Genomic DNA, 19,566 nt, shown 5'->3' with positions numbered 1-19,566 from the left:
CGATCTGTATTACACAAAGGGATGCACAAGTGTCTGCAAACCTTTGTATTATCAAAGTGCCCTGAGAGGAAAATAACAGGTGCACACACCCATTTTACCTCTGTGACACTTTCTATAATATGGCCCCTAGTCCACATTAATATTTTGTGTGTGTCCCTTATGATTGTAGAGTGGTTTGGAGAACCTCAAAACCCAGAGAAGGACATAATCCTACAGGTGTGACCCTCATATTTTCCCTTACAGCATGTTGCAGATTTTGAGTTTAGATTGGGTATTCATCTAATAGATATGTCCTTCATGTTTGTTTTAGTGAGGCAGTGTATGGCATATAAACAAGCAGAAGGGAGGGAGATTTGGGACAACTCAAGAAGAGCTTCAGATTTATATCCATGTAGCAGGCAAACCTCATAGCAGGTTGCAAAACATATTAGGCCTTGGGATTAGTGTTATTGGCATCAAGGTTGTTTTTTGTGAGAAACCTTTTGAATTGCAAGTTTGTAAGAATTTGGAACATTATAGGGGAGGGGCTACCGCCCATCTCAAAGAAGAATCAGAACTTTTGTCAGGGTGAACTCTTAAAGTCACTAACTTAACTGAGCTCAACCCCATGATATCTATGGGATAAAGCAGACAGCTTATACCTAGGACATTGTGTAAAGTATTTATGCATCACCAAAATAGTAGTAAAGACAAAATGAAAAAACATTAAAAATCCCAAACCAAATTAGAAAAGTAGATTACAGAGGTGAAAACAAACCCTTGCAGTCTAAAAGCAGTGTCCTTCAACAACCAGACAGGGGATACACAATAATTGTCTTGTCATCCTGTTCTCTCCCTGTGAAGAGTGCCCCAAGTGTTAAATGTGGCTAAACAGCCCGAACAAGCAGGATTTAGCACTGTGCTGTCAAAAGGAGGCACACAGCCCCCACCCAGTACATTCTGCTGAGCTTAAACGAGTAATCACTTCCCATTAAGGTCAAGCTACTGTTTGCTCCTGGTGGCATTTCACACCTATTCAAGGCATGAGCACAAGCATATCCATCAACTAGCTGGAGGACAGATACATAGATTATCCATCAGACCCCAGAATCCCATCGTGTGTTATCCGCCATAAAGCTTAAGACATTGGTGCATGAATACAGACTTCCTGAAGAAGGCTCACGCCGAAACGCGTTGAAAAAGGAATGCACTTCTGTATTTTTTTATAACAATTTATTTCACTGTTTATTATCTCACTGTGTGTATATGTATTGTCACTTTTATATACAGTTAATTACAATTATAATGAAGTCAGAAAAATAATTTTCATAAAAAAAATGTAAAAAAAAATAAAATATCAAAACAGATCAGCACAATCAAAAAGTGTCTCTAGTCATTAGTTCGTTAGTTTTCTCTCCCTCTCTTTAACAAGCACATAACCCGGTGCACTCGCGCTCTCCTTTTACCCCACATGAGCACAAGCTGAGAGATGGCAGAGGATTATGCTAATTAGCCTTTGGAGAGTTCAGGCTTGGAATGGGTGAATTTCTAAAACGTACTTCTCCTTGGTATTTATTAAACATCTGAATTAACCATTGAATTGGATTTTAATAACTATTAAAAATAGTTGTTGAATTATTTTTCTAGGGTGTCCAGTTTCCAATTTAGTATTATTAGCATTTTAATCTGCACTCAGATTTTCTATGGAGGACAGCTAGGCGTGTCACAGTGAAAATAGTTTTTTGGGTCTTGTCTCTATAGGGACATGGTAATATTAATGTTTTACATGCCACATTTTGAAATACCATGCACTTTACCTTGTAGGCTATAGGAGCTGTATAGAGGTGACTTACTATTATATTTAAAAATGAGGTTCTTATCTGTGAAAAGAGTTATTTTGACAGGTCACACTTCAGGGTTGGCACTGCAGTAGTCAGGCTACACAGGATAGACCTGAAGCCATGTTTGCTTTGCAACTGTAGTGGATGGCTCAATAAGAGCTGATGTTCACAAGTGGCATTGAACATCTAGCCCCTGTGTACCTCTTTGTACACCATATACTAGGGACATTTTGTCAAGTTAAATATACAAGTTAGGAATAGGCCAATTCAACCATGATGAAAGGGGGAGGGAGAGAGGGGGGGGGGGGGCGCCCAGGCACTTTACTACTGGTTAGCGCACAGTAAAGTGCACAGAGATGTACAACTAACTTTGGTTATTGTGAGACACAAAGAGAAGTCACCGAGAATGTTTCCTTTTTTGTAAACTGCAAATTTCAGATAAGACTGGGACATTTGTGATGTGAGTACTGCAAATGTAACTCTTCTTTAGGAGTGAATTCCCAGTACCCAAATTTCATGATAGCAGTTCTACAATGGCCTTTTGACATGGTGGTGAAGACCTCATTGAGTATTACACTCAAGGTGTCTCCTGCCATGCCAGCAGGAACAGTTTCTAGGGAAATACATATATGGGGTGACAAAGCCTGAATTGGGTGGACTTCCCTCTGCTGGTGTTGCAGATGTACCTCCTGAGCCACACAAGTGGCTGAAAGGTTCTGCTGCCGCATTCTTAACCTTCTGATCTCATTTGATGTCTTGCTCTTCTTGCATGCCATACCTTCTCTTTACATTCTATTTCATGTGCTTTTCCATGTGTTTCGTTTGTAACCATTGCATCTTTCTATTTCCACAGCGTTTAACATCATCAAAATTTCCGCCCCCAGCACACTGAACCGCTTGAAAGGATATTTAATCTCCATACCGATCGCATACACTTTCACCACACTGATCCCAACCATCATCTGGAGATTGAACTCAACCACTCTTGTGAGTTGGGTGCTCAACTCTACAAATCCACAAATCAATGACCTCTACAAAGACCGACTAAAGATATTCTACCCTGGCTTTATCAATATTTCCAACGCTGTGTTGACAGATAGTGGCAACTACACGGTAACAGTGAAAGGACCACTTGATCAGATTCTGGCAGAAACAACAATTCAAGTGAATATTCAGGGTGAGTTCTGTGCAGTGAGGATGAGTACAATCAAGTTAATTTGCAGCTAAAAGAATCTTAAAAGCTTCATGTAACAAACTATCAATGCAAGACGGTTGAAAAGATAATTTAATTAGGCCACCAAGGAGAGAGAGAGTGGCTACTCTGACAAGTCCACTTGTAGGGGTAGGTTTAACATGGTAGCATCTAATTAAAAAAAAAAATTCAAGTACTTGAATAATACACCCTATTATTATTACCCACATGATTGGTATCTATTTTATTGAAATCAGAACCGTGAGTCAGCCATACCTAGATCAAAGCCTGTGGTCAGCAGGTACCCAGGCAGGAGCTCTTTTCCACATGCTGTGTTTAATGTCACCAATATCATATATTTTTTATACCTTTTGCACTATGTCTAAGTGAAGCTTTCTGTAATATGCTGGTGGCAGTTAACATTGCTCTTCCATAACATGTGTGTTTGACCAGTTCTCTGAGAGCAGGGCAAGGGTTTTGATTTTTGTACTCATTAGGTGGTGAATAGTTCCATCTTTGCTCTTCTGTTTGATATTCAGAGTAACCCTTGTCACTGTTTCTATCACCTTCACTCCCAAGGTCTTCTAAGTGACTTGCACACATGGGTGAGTAGAATAAACAAGATCTTTTACCTTATTTGTACACATAAGGTTGACTGCTCACTTATCTGTTACTCCCTAATGGTTTCATAATTGTAAAAAAACATGTTTCTTATACTTTGCTCTTTCATATAACTTTCCCTACTCTCTTTCTGTGTCCTTGACTCGACTGTGCAAACCTACAGCTCCTTGTTTTCTATAATTACAGACAAAATCACCATATTTTCGCCAACTGTTGTTGAAACTACAGTGGGTGGCTTGATTTCCCTGCCCATCACATACACTCCATCCTTGTGGGCACCAGTCATCACTTGGACCCAGAGTAAAAAAATCGCTGTCACATGGGACATAGACAATAACTTTCTGCAGATTGATGACTCCTACAAAGGACGACTGGAAGTCTATGGTGCTGGGTCCATTAACATTTCCAATGCTGGTGTCTTGGATTCAGGCATCTATACTGTGAGCGTGGAAGGAGTGGATTCAGGTCCAGTGACAAGAAGCATCAAAGTCACTGTTAAAGGCAAGTTAGCGTCTTAATATTTACTCTCAATTAAGATAACCTGTTCAGCTGAGGTAACAAAGCAAGTTGTCTATTATTACAATATATCGAACCTGCAGGCTTTGTACATATTTCAACCCAATTGACATACAAAACCTATTTCCCATTTTTTTGTTATTGAGCCAATTGTGCTGGCATTTTCTTATATGTCGTCATGTTCTTTAAATGAATACAACTGTCAACAATGGCTTCAGCTCACCTGGAAAATGCCCAGTGTACAAACAAGCAGTCCGGGGCAGGGTGTGGGGCTATGTCTGTTGGGTCATATCCTGTTCCTTATTATTTTTTGGGTTTGGTCAATCTCAGCATGTGTGAGTGTTGTGTTTCTATTTTCATGTCAAATGTGGCTAGTACTGATTAGATATATGTTTCTTTCTAAGCTCTCTTTTCTTCACAATGTAATGGGTGCTTTCACTCATAGCCCATCTTTGTCAGCATCGGAGTGGTGGAGCTTTTGATGATCGCCACGATATAGCTATGGTTCTTTTCCTAGCAATAATGCTAGATATAAGAGTACATTTCAGTTCTTCTTTGGTTTAGGTGTTGTTGTTGTGACAGAGTATCGAGGACAAAAGTATATATGACAAAAATATCAAGAAGATAAGTGTACATAGTTATGGATAGATTTACTATTCTTAACTCCACACCTATCCACCCTGAAGACACACACACACATATATATATTGCAGTCTAGAAACTGACTTACGTGACAACATATAAAGCCTCTTTTCTAGATTAAGAGAAAGAGGATACAAAGAAAAGACACTAGATCAAGCTAGAAAAAAGAGTGAAAATCTTACCCGACAGGAACTACTAAAAGACAAACCAAAAGAAAAACCAAAAGCATTTGCTGACTGTAGTGATAGCAAACCCTTTACTCCTAGAATGATCACAGGGTACAGCACACACCATAGGGACCTTCGTAAAATCATGTCCAAGCACTGGCCACTTATCAAAATGGACCCCACCATCGGTCACAAGTGTGCCAAATTACCTCGGTTAACTATCCGCAGAGCAATATCAATGAAACAAAAATTGGTTAACTATGCCCCCACTGTGAACAAAAGTATGAATAAGAACATGAACTGGTTACATGCCCAAAAAGGTTTCTTTAACTGCTCAAAATGTAAGGCCTGCCTACATGGAGTTAATACTAAAACAGTAGAATTCCCATTCAGGAAAATGCCCTATACAATCACAGAACACTATACCTGTAAGACTGACCATGCAGTATATGTGCTCAGCTGTACCTGTAAGAAACTATATGTGGGAAGTACAATCCATCCAGTCCATGTCAGGATCTTGCAGCACTTGCGTGCCATCAGTAATTATGATCCGACCTACCCCTTTGCCAGACACTTAAATGCACACCACAGTGGGAACAAAGAAGACCTGACGTATTTTGTCATTGATAGTGTTGCACCAAAAGCATGAGGTGGAAATAGACTACAAGCACTTAGACGCTTAGAGTCCAAATACATAATCCAGCTAAATTCGAAGATACTTAATGGTCACAACGCGGATGAAGCACTAAGCGTCCACCTTTAAACGGTGCACTTTATTTAAATTTTGAATTCCTCCAGCTTTTCCTCGTGCCCATGATTATTCCCATGTAGCTGCTTAGGTACCAATTTGGAACTTAGTTTTTAACCCACGTAACTCAAACCAATTTTTTATAAATCATTATAACTTAGTCACCTCTATCACACAACGTCATTAGGACTTACTTTGACACAGGTCTCTCCATCACCAATCACAGTGCCTGGACCCCTCTTTTTTTATTTACCCCCACATTAGTGCCAGAATTCTATTTAGTTATTTAATTTTGTATCGTATATACCAATTATTTTCCTTAGAGGGAGATTAATACACATCAAACAGTAGGTAGGTGCTCTTTTGCAACCCAGAAAATATACATATATATATCACTTCTTATATATATATATGATTTTATACAGGAGAAATATAACCACATTTTTTCAGAGTGCTACACTGCCCACTTGGGTTAAATTCGCGCTTTTGGCCACTCTACATATCTTCAAACTCCATCAATAGCCAGCCACATACCACATTTGGTATAATTTGGCATAATCAGAGATATGTTTGCAAACAACAACCTGGTATACACAGGATTCTAACATGTTGTCTGGCATTAATGCCTTATCTCGATAGTTTCCAATCCCATTTAGTGGCATTATGTTTTCTCCTCAAAACGGCATTTAAGTTTTTTTCAATCTTTCCGCACCGGCCGTTCTTTCTATAATGTTGGCCTAAACCCCTACTGCAATCATTAATCGCTCGATAATAACCTTAGACTAAGGATTAAACCCCGACACCAACAGCCCCTTGTCATCATCATGCTCACTTAAATTATTCTCTGACGGGGACAAGCCATGACTCAGGTCTCTTCACTGCCGCCATAAACACGAGGCCTGACTGATGCTGTTGCTGGAAAATTACAGAATGGACATGTGCTGACAGGCTTTAAAGAAAGCGTAAAACTTTTTTCCATGTCTATAGCAACACGCGCAGCAGTGATGAGCTTCAGACACACTTTCAAATTCCTAACTTAGGCACTTTTACTGTGGTTATAATCATAAAACGTAAAGAAACCACGAGGGTAACCCATTTCAATTTGTAAAGAATCATTTACAAACTTTTGTTTTACATTTTAAATTCAAAAATTATCAAATGTATGCCGATTATTTTACCCTTTATGTCTATTACTGTGTCACATGTCAGTTTTGTCGTTTTTCTTTCAACCAATGGGTTACATTGTACCACTATATGTTTCTTTCCAGGATTTGGTTCTCATATATATATATATATATATATATATATATATATATATATATATATATATTTTCTCCAAAAACGCCCGAAAGCTCAAAGATGCACTCTCAGCAGCTGCTGTCACCAACAGGTTTTATTCACTTCAAAAACCGGCATTTTCATTCAACGTAACTTTTCATTTTCTTTAGCCAACGCGTATATATATATATATATATATATATTCACTGAAAAACTAAAGTTTACATTATTGTTAGGTTGAGATTTCACTTGTTCAAAACCATAGAAATTCAGCAGTTATAGTTACCGGGCCAACTATAACTTATGCCCATGCAATGCACTGTTTCTCACCTCACATATTACATCACTCATGACATGGTCACTGACATCACTGATGATATCTCAAATGACATCACTTATGACATCACTCACAAAACTGCTCAAACACACATATTCAAACTCCCATACAACATCTCATAACCCACTCCCACACAGCCACTCATATACCCTTTTAACTACCCATGCAAGTACTCACACACCCACTAACTGATCCATAGAGCTACTCGCATATCCACTCACACAATCACTTGCTCACCCATACAGCCACTCCTGCACCCGCTCACCTATACAGCCAATCACACATCCAGTTATATAGACATATAGACATACAATTGATAAAACCCCCACTCATACAGCCATGCACACACTGAATCAGTCACCCACACAACTACTCATATACCTACTCACTCACTCATACAATCACTGATACAGCCACTCATTCACCCATACAGTTACCCCCATGTACTTATACATAAATATACTAACATATGTACTCATTTACCTATATGGTACTGACATAAGCACACACTCATCAATACAGCCATTCTCACATTCACTCACTCACCAATATAGTCACTCACAGTCACTCACTCACTCACCCGTACACCCCTTAGGCACCCAGTCACTCACCCATATACCACTGAAACACCCACTCAATCAACTACATAGCCACTCACTCATCCAAATAGCCACTCACATACCAATACATCCACTCACTCACTCATACAACCACTCACTCACCTATACAGCAAATTACACATCCAGTCATATAGACATACAATTAATAAAACACTCACTCATACACCCATACAGCCTCTGACACACTGAGTCAGTCACCCACACAGCTACTCACACACTGACTCACTCATACAGTCACTGATACAGCCACTCATTCACCCATAATGTTACTCCCACTCCCACATATTTACTCATATAGTAACACATGTACTCATTCAAATATATGGTCACTAACATAAGCACACACTTACCCATACAGCCATTCTCACATTCATTCACTCACCCATACAGTCACTCACACACCCACTCACTCTCCCCTATACTTCTTATGCCTCTGTGAGTGGGTGTGTAAGTATGAGTGGATCTGTGAGTGAGTATATCAGTGTCTGAGAGAGTCTGTCAGTGGACGTGTGAGTGCCTGAGTGTGTGAGTGGGTCTCTAAGTAATTGTGTGGGTATGTCAGTAGCTGTGTGAGTGACTGAGCCACAAATGAATAACATCTGCTCTTTCATCTAACAAGAGTCCACAGTTTTGCACAAAATATCTACCCAAATAGAGTATTACTTTGTAGAATATTAAGTGCTACCTCTTTGGGTAAAAAAATGTCCAGTATATTTGCTTCACTTCAGCTGCATAATGGAGCACAAGGAAATGTTGCCAGTGACCTTGTGTGTGCTTTGGCAATGTGATTGTTCCTGGCGTATCTTCATCCAGAAATATATGCTAACATGAATCCTCCTATAGAGAAGACAACAAGACTACAAAGAGGTACATTTCCAGCAAACAAGGGCCTTTCCTCTTAACTATATGAAGCAAGTGCTTCTTTGTTTGGTGGATGTGAGAAGTTGGCCTGGCATATAAAGTCCACTAGTTATAGTGGACATCTTGTACCAGTCCAAACAACCCCTAAGAGGTATGTATTAGGTTAAAGACAGCCTTATTTAAAAGCTATCCTAGTAGTGGATACGGAGAGCAGCCTTCAGGCTAAATCTTGAAAGAATGTAAAGCAGCTTGTTTTACCAATCTATAATCCCTTGAATGGCTAATTGAAAAGAATAACCAAATCAGGTACATATATAAAATATATATATTAATTCCTAAACACACCCTACTAGTCTCTTTATGAGGCTAGAGTTTAAAGCACATATGTTACACTTAATATATCACAGTAAATTAGCACAATATATGTTAGGCCCTAGGGGTAAACCAAGCCATATATTATGAAATTGGTATAAGAACCATGACTTGACTAGACACCAGGCCTAGAGCCTGTGGAATCGCCGGGACCACAAGGAACCACCCAAACTAGTGACACAGGGGTAGGCATGAAGTGTGAGAACACAGACAAGGGACGCCGTTAGCTTCTATGGGGAAAGTCGCTGTTGGAAATATAAAGATTAAGGACACTTACGAGAGGACTTTGAGCAAACCCTTTTAGACTTAAGGGGTTCTAGGGCCAACACCACGGGAACAACGGAGTAATCGAGTTACCTCACCCTGGGATGCCTGGTGCATAGGTGTCTTTTGGTGTCGGGAATCGTCGCTGATTTCAATGGCGATCTGCTGCAAGGTGCTGCTGCCGTCAAGAAGGAAAGTGTCCGGGTTGATCCAAGCCTAGATTGAAGATGAGAGGAACCTGAAAGCAAAGGGTACAGAGTCTGGGTAATTTGCCAGTGACCAGGGACATGATAGACGAATTCCCACCGATGCCGGGTGATTTCAGGTTGAAGAGGTGAAGCTTGACTCTGCAGCCCAAAGGACCAGGAGGTGTCGACGACAACCAGGAGCAGGATTCGAGCTGTCCCATGAAGGATGTTGAGTGCTGCGATGTCGGTGCCCAGATTGGACCCAAAAAGCCTTGGCAACAGCAACCCATGCAGGAAGAGAAAAGATGCTTCCTTGTGTACCAGCAAGTGGTGAAGAGTCAGGGCACGTCTGCAGCAACCAGGAAAACCCAATGAAAGTCAAGGTTGCCTTCTTCTTTACTCCAAGGGAGATTCTTCAGTCATCCAGATCCGAGCAGATTGTCGAAGTTCCAGGATCAGTATCAAAGTTTTGTCCAGGTGTAATCTAAAGTCCTGTAGTTAGTGGTTCCATTCCTATACCCAAGGAAGGGGTTGGACATACTCTGAGGACCCACCTATAGGATGGTCTGGAAAGAGGGGTGGCTACACCCATTTCCTTTGTCCAGTTTCATGCCAGAGCAGGGGCTGGTGGGCCCTGCAACCGGTTTGAACTGGGCTTTGCACAGGGACACCAAATGTGCCACCAGTGCAGACTTCAAAGCACTCTTGGAGTGCACCCACCCAGCCTCAACACACTAAAGCATTTCTGGGAGGTGGATACACCTCCCTGTGACAGGAAATCCTATTGTCTAGACCTCTCCTGCCGGAGTTTCGTCCAGCAGACTCGTGTGTGTGGCATCCATTTTGTGATGCCAGGGTTCTTTTAACCCCTTGCATACTGCCGCGATTCTGCGCCTGTGCAGCACATTCCGATCGCGGGTGCGGTCATGACGGCCCCCAGCCGTCATCAGCACACGAGCACTGTAGTGCATGACGGCTGGGGGCCGTCATCAGCATGCAAGGGGTTAAACTGGTACCGGTGTGAACATGCCTCTCCGTCTAGAAGGGTGGAATCATACCCTCGCTACCAGGTCACCAAACACAACATGTTTCCGTGCAGCCATTCCAAACTTAGCATTTAGCGCGAGGTTATAATGCACTTAAGAGTATATGGTCTGGCTGCATCACAGAACAGCCCTAGATAATAGGTTACGAAGGCTGCAGAGGGGCCCTGCTCATGCATGGGCATCCTCCCACACAAAACCTAGCACCCTGCCTTCAGGATTGATAAGGCCTGCAATAGCGGTGACTGATAGGTTTATAATTGTAGTGATTGAAGGTAGATATAGGTAAACACAAGAGAGATGCCACAGGTCTTTGTCTTATTCAAATCTCATGCTGAACCCTCGCAGTATTCTGCATGCATAGATAGAACCAAAAGGTTACTATAGTTGAAAAGAAGCACAGGAGATCGATAGTTGTAGATATAGTTCAAAATGTCAGAACCCATTGGAAAAGTACCCATCAGCCCACTCAATAGTGGAACTTCGTCATCTGAGTTTTTCGTATTTAGAATGTGGTGTCCAAGACAGCCCTTCCTCAAAGAAATCCTGAGGCTAGCTGTGGACCCAAAGGTTGAACAATACCAACTTGATGGGCAAACCCAATAAAGTTTTCTTATCGACATCAAGATAGGTATTTTTAATCACTTGGATCACCTTTTCTCCTATCTGTTATATTCATTTCTTCACAACTTTCTTGAGCACTGCAACTGAGCACTATCAGCCTCAAACTCAGTCATCCTTTATGGTTGAAGGTTCAACCTTTGGGTCCACAGCTAGCCTCAGGATTTCTTTGAGGAAGGGCTGTCTTGGACACCATATTCTAAATACGAAATCCCAGATGACGAAGTTCCACTATTGAGTGGGCTGATGGGTACTTTTCCAATGGGTTCTGACTTTTTGAACTATATCTACAACTATCTATCTCCTGTGCTTCTTTTCAACTATAGTAACCTTTTGGTTCTATCTATGCATGCAGAATACTGCGAGGGTTCAGCATGAGATTTGATTAAGACAAAGACCTGTGGCATCTCTCTTGTGTTTAACTGTATAGTTGGGGGACAAGATACCATTTGGTCTATAAATAACTCCTCCCCTTGGGCCCCCCCCCCCTCATCCTTCTTTGTTTTGGTAGATATAGGTAACCTATATTTACGTAAGGAGTGAATGCACCACCTAACCCAGGCTGCAGTAGTAGTCCTGTGGTGTAATTTTGGAAGGCTTCCCAGGGGTGGCATAATATATGCTGCAGCCCCTGGTAGGCCTCTGGGGTACCTATGCCCTTGGAACCTGAGGTACCATATACTTGGGACTCATAAGGGTACCCCAGTAACCAAACTGGAGTGTACCTAAAGTACTTGGAATCATTTTAGAGAGGAAACAGCTAGGCTGGGGTTCTGGATAGCAGAGTCCCAGACAGATTAAAGTTGAAAAACAGTGAAATATCAGCAAAAAGTGGGGGTAACCATAAGAAGAAGATCCCACTCTTCTACAGTGGAGATATCCTCATATCCCTTGGCATCAAGAACCCCTCACCAAAATTAGTAGGAAACAGGCAGTGGGGCCACTTGTTAAGCTGTCTATTATCCTGGAAAAGGCAGGGAGACCTTTGCATTCTATTAAAGTGGGCAGGGCCAAATGGGTAAAGCTTCCAAGTGATTTGTACATTTGCATACTCTTAGGAATTTAAAGGGCAAACCATGGACTATGCTCTCACCAGGACACAACAACAAAGAATCCACTTGTCAAATTCACATGCAGATTGCACTCCAGTAGATCAACAATGCAGTCACCTCCATGAAGGATTTCAGATTGTTTTTCTGTATGGAATTGCTGAGAAAACCCACTTGTTTTGCCTTTACCAAGCACATGAGTTAGGATAATTTGTCCTTTACAGTTGTGGAGCTTCATCAGGGGCACCTGCTATGTTTATATTTGTAAGAGCCTCAAGTTGAGGTTTCATTTCTTTGAAATGAGTATAAGGGACAAAACAGCCCTGCGAAAATCGAATGGGGAAGAGGGCGGCACGGACCTCCTCCCTAAGTTGATTTTGGCAATGGGCCCCATATTCACCTGGTCCCGCTCATGTGTGTACCTGGGTGCCCTGGTCCCATCCAGGACACCTAGGGCCCGATGTAGGTAAATCCCATTTACCGATTTTGAAATACCGAATTTTACCGATTCGGTATTTCAAAATCGGTAAATGGGATGTAGGTCCCAACATCTGGATTTGTTACCGAATCCTTAACAATTCTTTAATTACCGATTCGGTAAATACCGAATCGGTAATGCCCATTCATTCCTATGGGCTTTGAAGCCCATAGGAATGATTAGGCATTACCGATTCGGTATTTACCGAATCGGTAATTAAAGAATTCACGAGGGTGCAGGGGGTGTCACTTTGACACCCTCTAGCACCCCCAAAACGGGCATGTGTGCAATGTGGCACACAGACATGCCCTAAGGGCACGTCTGTCTGTCACATGGCACATGTGTACATGCACAGATGTGCATGTACACAGGAATCGGTATTTTACCATGGATTTGTATTCCATGGTAAAATACCGATTCTGTAAGCCATGTGCTGATGGAACATTGGCTACCTACATTGCATTTTCGGTAATTTTACCGAATCGGTATCATTACCGAATCGGTAAATATTACCGATTCGGTAAATTTACCGATTCGGTAATGATAACGATTCGGTAAAATTACCGAAAATGTGCCCCTACATCTCGATAGCCCTTTACCGATCGGAAACGGCCGAAAATCGGTATTTTCGGCCGATTCCGATCGGTAAAGGGCTACCTACATCGGGCCCTTAGTGTACTATGGAATCGTGGGGGGAGCCTCAAGGCCCATGCGATCCCAGCCAGCTCCTGCCTCCTGCAGGAGCCGCCATTGCAGCTGCACACAGGGAGCTGCTGGAAATGCAGCTCTCTAGGTGCAAGAGCAATAGTTTCATCTCTTACCCTGCCTGCATGTTTCCAGGGAGAGAAAGAGATGAAAAATCCACTTCCAGCAGGCAGACCCGAGTATTTGCTTTTGATTGATGGGAGCTTTGAAAGCTCCTGCCAAACAAAAGCAAATAGCTAGGTCCCGGGTGTCTGCACCCCAGGATACAGCAGGAGCCTTCCCTAGGGGGTGGCGGTCCCCAGGGCCAATAATGAGTACAAGAGGTGGGCGCACATGGCTCCCTTCATTCTCTGTACACAGGCCTGCTCCAGGGAGGTGGTAGTCCCTGGGGCGGATGTGGCCCACAGGGTGACTGTGTGCCCCCCCAATAATATTTATTTTTTAGGCCCTGTGGACGTGGTGGTGTAGGAAAGTGGGATTCTGTTGCAGTAATCCCCACACTTTTTGCCGGAATACTGATGCACTTTAACTTTATGTGCCCTGGTTCCCTGCCAATCAGGTTCCCAGGGCCTGTGTTCTTTCCCCAAAACTAACTTAATTGGCATCTCTAGCCACAGGTCAGCCCCTGGTAAATGGTACCACAGGTACCCAGGGCACTGTGACCAGGGAAGACCTCTAAGGGCTGCACCACTTATTGTGCCACCCTTAGAGGTCTTGTACCTTTACACACCCACACTGCCTTTGCAGGCTGCGTGTTCTGGTGCAGATCAAACTGAAGAGTTGAAATGGAACACATCTCTGTGTGCCATGCCTACAACCCACTGCCCTGGCTTAGGTCAGTCACTCCTCTAGCTGGGTGCACTATACCAGTGCTGAGGGTACAGGTGTATGAGCCTGATACCCCTACAGTGCCTTAGTCCATCCTTAGACATTGTAAGTGCGGTGCTGCCATTAAGAGCATATGATGCTAGGAGTTTGTCATTACAAACTCCAGCGCACTGTAATGGCTACACTGAAAACTGAGACGTTTGGTATCAAACTTCTCAGCACATTAAACCCACACTGATGTCAGTGTGGGATTTAATGAAAAATGCCACAGAGGGCATCTTAGATATGCCCCCAGAAAACTAACCTGTCACTAGTGTCTCAGCTGAGTGGCTGCATTCAGCTGCCACCACCAGACATGTTTCTGGACCCCTGGGTCGAGAGCCTGCTGTGCTCTGGGGCCTAAATCAATGCACATCCTGGGATGAGGTGCCAAACCTCCTCCCCCAGGATGGGCAGGGTTTACGAAGGGGAAGCCTCAAAGGCTTGTTGCCTTTGTGAGCTTACCCAGGCCACTTGCTGCTTTCAGCAACTGGTCCTCACTGGTTCGGACCCCCACCTTGGGCAGGAAAACTAGCATGAAAAACAAGTGAGGAAGAGAGGTGTGCCTACCTCTGCCAACTCCACCCCTCAGGTGGGGGAGGTGAGGTGAAGCACAACTCTCAGTCCACAGCATCTTGAAGAAGGGGGACTCAGCCAACCAGGGACAGGCTCATGTCCCCGCCACTGGAGGGTTTCATACCTACCTGTAGCGCCCCTTATTCTAGTATTTAAGGGCAAACGTGAATCTTTCTTCCTCAGACAAGAACCTGCAAAAAGAAGAAGACGAAGAAGGACCGACAGCTGTGCAGCAGCAAACAGGAGGAAGACGCCCATTGACTTGGCCCCAGCCCTACTGGCCTGTCTCCACCTCAAACCTGCTTCTGCGAAATCCCGGTATGTCCTGCAGTCAGCAACCTCAAAAACCTTGGATGACCTGCCTGCTTTCAAGCTCAAAGACTTTGTCTCCTATGAACACAGGATTTGTTAATCTGCAACCTCTGGCTCCGGCTGTAGACCGCCGATGTGCCCCACTCTGCACCCGCCGTCCAAGGGCCAAGATCGAGTGAGCAAACACCACCAGGAGGTCCCCCCAGCGATCTGGACCTGAGATCTGGCAACCCCTGACCTGCCTCAAGCCTCCAGCCGAAGCCTGCAGTCTAAATCCAGGAGGGCCCCCTAACCACGACCAAGAGCTGGTAAGAGGACCCTACCCCAAAAGGCACCCCTGCACCCGATGCCCCACAGCCTGTGTGCCCAAGCCAATGGTGCCTAACCAACCCCTAACTTCCCGTCTTACCTCTCAACGTGGTGGTTGCACCCAGAAGATCTTCATCTCCCTGCCTGGAGCACTTTTGCAAACCGGAGGTTCTTCATTGAAACCAAAAGGGCGTCCGATGTTGAAACTGCACCCTGCACCCGGCCGCCCTAGTGCCGCTGAGGGTGCACCTTTGGTGCTAATATGTTTCCACATTTCTCTGAGCTAAAGTCCAGGAGTTTTGCTCCCACGGCCGAGTGGCCTGCTAGCTAGCAACCACCAACGGGAGGACCTGTATCACCCATTGGATAACATTGAGCCTCAGCACTCTAGACTCGGCCGCCCTATTGCCGCTAAGGCTGTAACAAGAGTGCATCCTTGACCCTGGGGGAACCCTTGCTCTAACCCCAGAACCTCAACTTCAAAGACTGATTACTTACCTGGTAACTGTTAACTGTATTTCTCGGTTTTAAGTGTGGAGTTGATTTGCATGGAAGCCTGAAAAGTAACAAATGTGCAAAACTGATTTTACTTACCTTTTCTCTAGGAAATGTCCCAGTGTGATATCTAGGCATATCACACTGAGTAGAAAAAGTAATCTAAAAGGTAATCTCAAAAGTAACATGAAAGTAACTTACCTGCAATTGTCATTGCAAAGTTGATACAGAGTACATGTACAGCATTTCACAGTATTGCATTACCAGTAATTCAAACTGTTACCATTTTAAAGTACAAAGTGTTTATCAACTTACCTGTGCCAGGCTTGCATAGTTCTAGAAAAATAAAATATGTAAAATATTATTTTTATACAAAAACATTTGGTCTGAAGTTCAGTCTTTGAGTGTGTGAATTCATTTGCTGACTGAGTGTGTACAACAAATGCTTAACACTGCACTCTAATACAGCCTTACTGGTCGACCATACTACCACAAATAGAGAGTACGGTTTTATCTAACTTTACCTCTGCCTACCTTTGGGGTTCCACTGGACTCTGTGCACACTATACCTCATGTTGGTATATTATATACAGAGTCAGCTTCCTACATTGGTGGATCAGCAGTGAGATATATAGCTTTACATTTGTTGGACTACTTGGTTACCACCTGATCACCTGACAGAACTCTCAAATTGTCTTTAGAATTAGGATTTTTCAATTTGGCATTTTTTTGCAAAATTACTAAACTTCTTCTTAGGGCCTTGGTTAAGTCCCTTTAGAATTTCTAGAAAATAAAAAGTCACTATAGCTAGGGTTAGAGGGGTTAGAAGTTTTTTCAACAATGTCTCAAAATAAGAACCCAGCTGCTAGTAAAAAATAACCACAATAACATAGAGGACAGGGTTGAGGAGCTTGACCTCACCCCTTACCTTCACTTGTCTTTCAAGGAGGTAAGGTCCCTATGTAAAAGTGAAAATATAACCATGGGCCCCCATCCCACAAACAAAACCTCATGAGATGTTGGCTGGGTATGCTAAGGACCACCCATCTGAAAATGGTGAAGACCAATCAGATGAGGAAGTAGAGAAAGGGTGGATCAACCCCCTCCTCTTCCTAGGGAAAAAAGGGTTCAAGTACCCTTGACTCTCAGAATCTACCTCTCAGTGCCTAGATCTCACACAGATCTGGCATTTCTGAGGACATTGAGGACAGCCTCAATGAGGAGGACATCCTGCTAGTCAGGCTGGCCACAAGGTTAGACCTGTGCACCAGACTCCTGGCTCTAGAAAAAGAAAGAGCGGAGATGGGCCTAGGACCCATCAATGGTGGCAGAAATTTGCTAAATAAGGACAATGGGCAATCTTATGATCCTAAAATCCCAAAGGGATTGTCCCTAAATATGAAGAGAGTGATAATATCACAAAATGGTTCCCAACCTTTGAGAGGGCTGGTGACGCCAGAAGAGTGAAGAAAACTCACTGGGGGCACTCAATTTGAAAGTGTTCTCTGGTAAGTACAGGGGTAGATGCTGTGTCTTATGACCTCAAGAAGAGAACTCTGATTGAAGGATTTGGACTCACTATTTAGGAGTATAAAATTAGATTAGGGGGCTCAGAAAACCAGAATCAGCCCTGGGTGGAATGTGTAAACTACTCAGTCAAGACACTAGATGGCTGGTTAACTGGAAGGAAAGTGCAACATTATGATGATCATTATAATTTGTTTATGAAAGTACACATATTAAGTAATTGCATTGATGGAAAGTTGCATCAGTATCTGGTAGACCTAGATCCAATTTTTCCCCAAGACTTGGGAAAGAAGGCGGACCATTGGGTTAAGACAAGCGTAACATGGACGTCAACTGGGGGGACCGAAAGAAAGGGGTTACAAAACCTCCCCAGAGGAAAGACAGCAAGCCTCTTAAAGATAAAAGTAACAAGTTCTAGGTAGCCCTCAAAACACCTGACCAGGAGGGAGGGCCCAAAGATACCTCCCAAACTTAAACTGTGTACCAAGGTAAGAATTGGGATCCCAACAGGGTATGGTGTCCTAACTGCTAAAAGGCAGGACACCACACCAAGGACCCTAGCTGACCCAAAGAAATTACAGCCCCTAGTGTAGCTCCAGTGGTTGCCAGTGTAGCTTTAGAGAGTGATTCCTCAGACGAGGAAGCTCTAATAGCCTTCACTGAAAAATGGGCCCAAAAGGTTAGTTGGAGATTCCAGAGGGGAGTAGAAACTTCCACACCACTGTGGTGCATGACAGGGTTGATTCTCTCAAACCAGTATGCCCCAGGGTAAACAAAAAGAATAAGGACTGTCCCAGGGGGTGTCACTATCAGGCCTATGGCTGTAGTGCTCCTGGAATATGCTGGTTCCCTGAGATGGAGAAAGGTGGTGGTAGGTAAAGACCTCCCCCTTGATTGTCTCTTTGGGAATGACCACCCAGAGGTTGGTCCGAGCCAAAGAGAGGTACTGGTCCAATGACAGACCTCACCCAAGAAACCTGGGGGTGGGCTCAACTTGCAGTTAGTGCAGCTAAACCCCAAAAGAAAAAGAAGAAACAGTGTAGGAAATGTGGCCAACTGTGAGCAACAGTTCCAGTGGGCCAGAGAGGTTCTTTCCCAGTAAGGCAGCACTCCAAATGTGGCACTGGTGAAGTCCCCCCTAGCCAACAAAAAGCCCTGACTAATTAGGCAACTGTCCTGCCTGAGTTGGTGGCTCCTCAGCTGGCAGAACAGGGGGTGGAAGAAGGGTGATCACTACCAAGTGTAGTGACCCCCTACCCTAAAACAGCAGACAGGCTACCAGAAACCAAAGAAGCCTGTAAGGTAGCCACTTCACCTATCAGTGAAGGGCTACAGGTGTGGTTATGGACACTGACAGTGGTCAGTAGCCTCTGCTGGGTGTTTGCCTTTATGGCAGCACTGTTCTTGACATGGTGGCCTGGCCCCCTGCCAATTAGAAAGTTAGCCCCCTGATGTTATTGGTCATGGTGGGCTTCCAAAAGCTGTGGGTAACCTATGTGGGTAAGCTGGGCTTTTCCCTAGCTAAGTTCAATTTGGCAGCGGTGGGCACCTCTGAACCCAAACTAAAAAGATGGGGTAAAGAGCTAGGAAAAGAGCATTGGGAATCAGGTCCTGAAACTGTTGAGGTAGGCCAGCTTCCCAAAGGGACTGACTTGGACAGAAGGATGCAAGGCAGAGTAAGCCCTGCAACTGTCATACCACGTCCTCTACTCTTCCTCACCAGAAACACTAGGAAGACTCTCCCAGCTTTGGTTGAGTCTCCTGGCCTTTGGGCTGGGGGGGGGGGGCGGATTTGTATAGGAAAGTGGGTTTCTGTTTCAGTAACCTTCCCACTTTTTGCCAAGACTACTGATACACTTTGACTTGATGTGTCCTAGATCCCTGCCAATCACGTTCACGGGGCCTGTGTTCTTTCCCCAAAAATAATCCAATTGACATCTATAGCCACAGGTCAATGG

At 43.7% G+C, this 19,566-nt stretch overlaps 1 protein-coding gene across 1 annotated transcript in view; it reads left to right on the top strand.

Moving 5' to 3' along the window:
* The first annotated feature begins 2,366 nt into the window (after window positions 1–2,366).
* Window positions 2,367–19,566, top strand: part of LOC147701192 (uncharacterized) — a 339,006-nt gene continuing 321,806 nt past the window's right edge. Inside the window, exons 1-3 of the mRNA XM_086929317.1 lie at window positions 2,367–2,388; window positions 2,674–2,997; window positions 3,820–4,134. Of these exons, the coding sequence (XP_086785443.1) occupies window positions 2,367–2,388; window positions 2,674–2,997; window positions 3,820–4,134 (661 nt within the window). The remainder of the gene's footprint in view (window positions 2,389–2,673; window positions 2,998–3,819; window positions 4,135–19,566) is intronic.

Source organism: Lissotriton vulgaris, chromosome 7 (genome assembly GCF_964263255.1).
Source record: "Lissotriton vulgaris chromosome 7, aLisVul1.2, whole genome shotgun sequence".
Lineage (NCBI taxonomy): Eukaryota > Metazoa > Chordata > Amphibia > Caudata > Salamandridae > Lissotriton > Lissotriton vulgaris.
This window is presented reverse-complemented; position numbering and strand designations above follow the sequence as displayed.